Source organism: Chrysochloris asiatica, unplaced genomic scaffold (assembly GCF_000296735.1).
Source record: "Chrysochloris asiatica unplaced genomic scaffold, ChrAsi1.0 scaffold00144, whole genome shotgun sequence".
Taxonomy (NCBI): Eukaryota; Metazoa; Chordata; class Mammalia; order Afrosoricida; family Chrysochloridae; genus Chrysochloris; species Chrysochloris asiatica.
The window spans coordinates 8,147,770-8,154,852 of NW_006408662.1; the positions used below are offsets into that span (position 1 = coordinate 8,147,770).

Sequence of the window (7,083 nt, forward strand, 5' to 3'; positions counted from 1 at the left end):
GCTGCAGCATCAGCAGCGCCTCAATGCACCATGGGAAAATCCTTCCCTGCTTGGACATGGCGTTCCCCTGCTTACCGGCAGCAGCGGACTCAAGTGTCACAGCTAGCGGGTTCTGGCGGAAGAGCAGCCCCAGCTTTGGTCGCAGTGGGGAAGGGGGCGGCGGGGACAGTGGCGGCGGCACTACTCCAGGGGCAGAGTGTTAATGCTGAGGGCTCCTGGCGCCCAGGGAGGAATGGTCCTTTGGCTGTGGACTGTCCCCGCCTCTGAGTCACAGCAGGCATGGTGTCCCAGGCGCTGCAGCTGCTCCGGCAGGGCGTGTGGGCTGCACTCACGGGGGGCTGGTACCATGACCCTGAGCAGAGCAAGTTCACCAACAGCTGCCACCTCTATCTGTGGTTGTTTCTGCTGCTGCTGCCCCTGGCCCTGCACCTGGTGAGTGGTAGGTTAGAACTGGGGATACTTGGGGTTGGAAAGAAGAAGCAGAAAGGAACTAAAGTGTTGATAGTTATTCTTTAGAGGTGGGAAGAAGATCTTCAGAAATCTGGAACAGAGAAAGAACAAGGAAAGGAAGCATAAAGAATTCAGTAGATGGCAGTAGAAAGGATTTGGGGGCTCTGGGACTCATTAAGAATTGATTCCGAAGGTCAGCATGAGTCAGAGCCTTTACTCTGCTTGTCATTGGAAAATGTTGAACCAATTTGTAGCTGGACAAACACAGGCCTCTTGGCTGGCTAGCTTGGAATAATGTTTGGTATAAGGTATTTGGCAGTCAGAAGGCAAAATGAAATGTAAAAAGTCACCCTTACTTCAGTGGTGATCTGTTTTCCTCTTCCAATTCTGGTTGTTCTTGGAGAAGGCAGGCTTAATGATGAAATGATCAACTTGCACTTTCTACACCACTCTTTAATGAAGTCAGTAGAAACATATGCCGTGGAATGAATTGTGTCCCTTAAAAAATATGTGTCAATTTGACTAGGTCATGATTCTCATCTACAGTTATGTAATAATGTAATTCGGCAGTTTGGTAACGATGTAATCAGCCCCGATGATGTAATCTGATGTGATCAGTCCATCATTTGGAAGGCGACTAGGGTGAGATACAACACCTTTATCAGGTCCCAGTCCTGATCTGATTTAAAGGGAGTGTCCCTTGGGTGGGGGTTGCTTCACCTTTTCTATTCCAAGAGAGAAAAAGAGACAGAGTCCTCCAGAGGAGGGAGACCCTGTTACCACCAAGAAGAGATGCTGTTGTTGTTGTTAAGTGCCCTTGAGTTGGTTCCAATTCAGAGCGACCCTGTATAGATTTCTGAGGAGTAGCTTCTGGGTTTGAATTGCCGACCTTGGAGTTAGCAGTCGAGTGCTTATCCTACAGCTCTGCTCCAGGACTCTTAAGAAGGGTCTAGAGTGAAGTAAGTTCTCTGGATGCAGGGTCCCTGTGGTGGGGACTTCCCAGATCCCAGATCAAAGGAGAAGGAGGATTAATGCCAAGACATATATGTATGTAGACCTTCAAGGAACACTGGACCCACAGAAGTTGAAAGAAGATGAACACCTTCCTCTAGAGCTCACACAGAGAGGAAGTCTTCCTCCAAACCTCGCACCCTGAATTCGAACTTCTGGCTTCCTAAGCTGTGAGGGAATACATTTATTTGTTAAAGCCATTTACTTTTGGTAGCTGTGTTATAGAGAACTAAGAGAACATATTGTTGTTGTTAAGTGCCATCGAGTTGGTTTCAACACATAGCAACCCTGTAGAGAGTTTCTGAGTAGTCCTGTTGTGGCACTGTGGGTTAATGCGCCAGACTGCAAAGCTGTTTGAACTGCAAGGTTGGCAGTTCAAGCTCACCAGCTGCTCCTTGGAAACCATATACAGGGCACTATGGGTTGGAATCGACCCGAGGGCACTTCACAACAACAACAGAGATTTTCTGAGGAATGGCTGGTGAACTTAAACCACCAACCTTGTGGTTCAGCGCATTAACCTACAGTGCCACGCCTGGACTCATAATATTGGATGAATGTAGTGCACTGTATGCTTTTAATCTTGACCACAATACTGATTTGAACCACAAGGATGGTTCAAACCCACCAGCCACTCCTTTGAAACCCTATACAGGGATGCTATGAGTCTGAACTCAGTGGCATTTAACAACAACAACAACAATGCTTTTTATGCACTTTTTATAGTAATTTGCTGGTACCGGTTAGTAGATTTTATAATAAGTGAGTACTTGAGGAATAGCTGTGTGGCTGACGTTGTTAAGTGCTGTTAAGTCAGTTCTGACTCTTAGTGAGCATATTCAGGTTCATTGTGACCCTGCATAGGGTTGTTTTCTGTTTGTTTGTTTTTAAGTTTTTATTGTGAATTGAGTGATAGTTTACATGGGGGAATATCAGTTTTACATTCATCATTTCACGCAATGATTCCAATCTATGTGCATTACCATAAGTATTTGCTTCTATTCCCTCTGTTTTTTTGGGGGGGTGGGGAGGGGTTGGTGGTATGTACACAAAAACACTCAGGAATAAACAACCAAAGGGCACATTCTTGCATTGGGTTTTTGAGTAATGGTGGCAATTTAAATATATTCAGTTGAAACAATTGTTAACTTTCTTTGTAAATCTTCACAGATACAATGTCTATCTCTATGTCTTATTAAAATTTTTGTGCCAGAAACCTATTTTGATATGTCTCTAGAAAGAGTTTCTTGCTTTCTTCATGATTTGACCATGTTACCCGCAGCAAAAATCTTCAGTGAGTTTGTATGGCTGGTAGATTTCTGAGATTATCCATGATTTGGCCCTGTTTTACTCTCTTTCTGATAAGAGTAAGAATTCTGGTTCTGAAGTCAGGTTGCCTGGGTCAAATTTTGGGCCCCCTTCTTCTTTAACTTTGGAGAACTTACTTTATCTGATTTTTTTATTTTCTTAACTATAACACTGTGAACTTGAACGAAAGTTACAGGGCTGGTTTTGGTATTAAACCAAAAGCCATATGGCTGACTTCACCTGCCATCAGACCTGGGTTTAAATTTCTGTCTGTTGTTTATTAGCTGTTTGAACTATCTGCATCTTGATTTTCTACCCTTAAAATCGATGCAATAAGGGTGACTTTATGGGGAAATCAGATGAAATGGTATATATTGATGTATTCGTACAGAGATGGGTCTACCAAGGCCCTTCAGTAAGTGCAAAGTTGCTTCTTCTTCTAGATCTTCGCTCACTGTTTCTCCTCAGTCTTTAAGTTCCAACATTTTTCTTTTGCCTGAAGGGGCGATAGAGCAGGGTGACAAGGAACGCAGGCATGGTTTCAAATCCTGGTCCTACTGCTTCTTAGATGTGTGGGATTGAACAAACGTCAACAAACTTCCTGTTTTATACAGCAGGGCACTAATGTTATTCTGTTGTTGAGTGTTCTGACTCATAGTGACCCTGGATAGGGTTTCTGAGGAGCAGCTGGTGGGTTTGAACCGCTGACCTGCAGCTAGCAGTTCAGTGCTTGCTCATCCTACAGTGCCACACCAGAGCAGTAGGCACTATTGTACCTCCCATATAGGGTGTGTATGAGATTAAATTTATTAATAAAGTACTTCTCAGCACCTAGCACATAGTGATGCTCAATTCAAGCTAGCCCCACCCCCTCCCGCCCTCCAGCCTCTGCACATCTTTTACTTGCTGAAGCCACAGTGTTCTTCACAAGCCATCATAAAGGCCGTATCCTCTGGTCTCTACAGATATAATAACTTCTCTTCTCTCTTGATCTTCTGCCGTTCTGTATTTACTATTAACATTAGGACATATTTTGGAATATGTATTTTACCTCTTGCTCTAGACCATGAACTTTTTGAGGTTATGGATTTTGTGTGGTCACCCTGGCTTTCCATGTCACACCCAGCAGAGTACCCTGTATTTGGTCAACACTCATGCCATATAGAATGATCTGGGGGAAAATAAAATCAACCGATCAGCAGTTGTTGTCTATTTCACCTACATATTTTCAATAAACAGATGCTGATTATAAGAACAGTAAATATTTTATCCATAATCCCACTCCTTAACAACTACCACATTAGCATTTAAACTATGTTCCTCTGGATTTTTAAAGATGCATATTGGTTAATTTTACAGAAAAACACCTAAGGTTTTATGCATATGTATGTATGATCAGAACACTTGACTTCTACCTATGTATGCTATTTTGGGGAATATGGTGGCACTGTAAGATAAGCACTGGACTGCTAACCACAAAGTCAGAGATTCAAATCCACCAGTCATGCAATGAGAGAAAGATGAGCTTTTCTGTTTCTGTAAAATTACAGCCTTGGAGATAATCTCCAGCCTTAGAAACACTCTCTTGGCTCACTATAAATTGAAACTGACTGAATGGCACCTAACAACAACACCCTGCTATATTGAGCAGGATTTTATCTTTAGTTAAGTTTCTCTTTTATGATGTTGTTGTTATGTGCTGTTGAGTTGATTCCGACCCATAGTGACCCTGTATAGGGTTTCTGAGGGTGTAAATTTTTACGGGAGCAGAAAGCTTCATCTTTCTCCTGCAGAACCTCTGGTAGTTTCGAACTGCTGGCCTTCAGATTAGCAGTACAATTGGTAAACATTATGCTACCAGAGCTCCTTATGATAGTGAACATTAATTTTTGTCTAAATCTTCAGGTTTTAGAAAGTCAAGAACTGATCATTTTACTCTTGTATTGGATGTCTAAAAAGTCAAAACAGTCATATAAACAATTTGATATCTTTGTACTGTTGTTGTTGTTATGTACCGTGGAGTCAGTTCCGACTCATAGCGACCCTGCACAGGGTTTCTGAGGCTGTAAATCTTTACGGGAGCAGAAAGCCTCATCTTTCTCCCACAGAACAGCTGGTACTTTTGAACTGCTGACCTTGCGGTTAGCAGCCTGACTTGTAACCACTACATTACCAGAGCTCCTTGTCCTTATTCTTTGTTGTTGTTGTTAGGTGCCATCGAGTCTGTACTGATTCATAGCGACCCTATGCACAGCAGAATGAAACACTGCCTGATCCTGGGCCAGCCTCACTATAACCTCACTCCTTATTCTTTAGGTGAACATAATTTAACTAATGCTGATTCAGTGTTTAAGTTTAAAATAAGAATGCTGTGGGGCTGTTTCTGGCCTTATACAAGTTCTAATGTTGTTGTTGTTGTTGTTATATGCCGTGGAGTCTGTTCTGACTCATAGCGACCCTGTACAGGGCTTCCAAGACTGTAAATCTTTACAGGAGTAGAAAGCCTCATCTTTCTCCCGTGGAACAGCTGGTAGTTTTGAACTGCTGACCATGAGATTAGCAGCCCGATTCGTAACATCTATGCTACCAGAGCTCCCACCAGCTTTATTCATAATTTTTCACAATCAAAAGATGTTGCTCCCATTCTGACCTTTATCGCTTGAGTTGTTGTTGTTGTTAAGGGCCATCAAGTTGGTTCAAACCCACAATGACCATATATGGGGTTCCCGAGGAGTGGCTGGGGAGTTTGAACCACCAGTCTTGTGGTACAAGCCGACCTTGTGGTCCAGTGCATTACCCTTCATAGCCATACCAAGACTATCAGTTGTGTAGCTTTTACAAATGATCTCTTTTCTCAGGGTTTCAGTTTTATCATTTATAAAATGGTGACAATGAGGTCCAGCGAGATTAGGTTGCGTGCCCAATTTCATCTAGGTTGTAGGCAGCAGAATTGAGAGTTCTTGCTGAGATTCTGTTGTATCAAGTTTTGGGCTTTTTCACAGCACTGTGCTGCCTAACATGGTGTACATGAAGGCACTTTGAAATTTGTGAAACATTGTTGTTAGGTGCTGTTGAGTTGGTTCTGAATCATAGCTACCCCATGCACAACAGATTGAAACCCTGCCTGGTCCAGTGCCATCCCCACAATTGTTATGGTTCAGCCCATTGTTGGAGCAACTATGTCAATCCATCTCCTTGGCGGACTTCTTGTTTTACACTAACCCTCTTACTTTCTTCCCCAGGGACTGGTAACTATCAACACGTAATCTCTTACAAGTAATTTACTTACTTTTAGATGTATGCTTTACTTTTTAGTGTTATTCCCTTTATTGTGACCAATCCAAAATGCCCTATGAGGATTTATATGGTAGTGGATCTAGTCAGTTAGGGTTACGTAGGACTCACTTATGGTCTTGTGATGGGGAAGAGAGACATCTCATAGGCATGTCTGCTGGTCCATTTACTGTCTTCTATGCCCTTTGGGGAGTACTGGTGTGGCGCTATGGGTTAATACACCAGACTGCAAAGCCGTTTGAACTGCAAGATCAGTGGTTCAAGCTCACCAGCTGCTCCTTGGAAACCCTATACAGGGTCACTATGGGTCGGAATTAACTCAACAGCACTTCACAACAACAATGCCCTCTGGAATCTGCATGCAATGGTCTTTGCCCCTTGATCACTTAAATGAGGGACTGAATGGAGACCTTGCAGCCGAGAACATGTTGGCCTGATGATCTGCCTCTGCAGACTGCAATCATCAGTGCTTCCTGACACTGCAGTGCTCAAATTCTCATTCAACTCCCTTGAAACACCCATAGGAAATGATAGATTCAACTTGAATGAGAAGAGGGGTCCCTTGCAGATTCAGCTCACTCAACATCCTCCCCCGGCTCCACTTCAGTACTTTTCTGTCCAGCCTCCTGCCCTTTTTTTTTTTTTTTCTATGTCCCAGGAAGAAAGGGCCTTCACTCTTCCATCTGTGCCATGCGTTGAATGCAACTCTGCCTCCTCACATATCTCGTTCCCATAGTTTTCTGCACTTTTGACATGTTTCCACATTCTTTCTCTTTCAATAGTTTGCATTCCATCAATTCCTGATGCTTTGTTCTTGCCAATAGCTTCGGTGCACTTTGGACTTCTTCCTTCAGTGTCATTGGCTCTTGATCATATGCTACCTCTTGAAATGGTTGAACATCAACTATTTCCTTTTGTTACAGTGACTCTGTGTACTTCCTTCCATCTTCTTTTGATGCATTCTGCTTCATTCAATAATTTTCCCAGAGAATCCCTCAGTAATGAAAGTCGAGGCTTGAA

The 7,083-nt window shown here is 43.0% G+C and overlaps 1 protein-coding gene across 1 annotated transcript in view; it reads left to right on the top strand.

Annotated features, from left to right (window-relative positions):
* Nucleotides 1-279: 279 nt before the first annotated feature.
* PCNXL2 (pecanex-like 2 (Drosophila)) overlaps nt 280-7,083 on the top strand; it is a 491,139-nt gene continuing 484,335 nt past the window's right edge. Inside the window, exon 1 of the mRNA XM_006870571.1 lies at nt 280-432. Within this exon, the coding sequence (XP_006870633.1) occupies nt 280-432 (153 nt within the window). The remainder of the gene's footprint in view (nt 433-7,083) is intronic.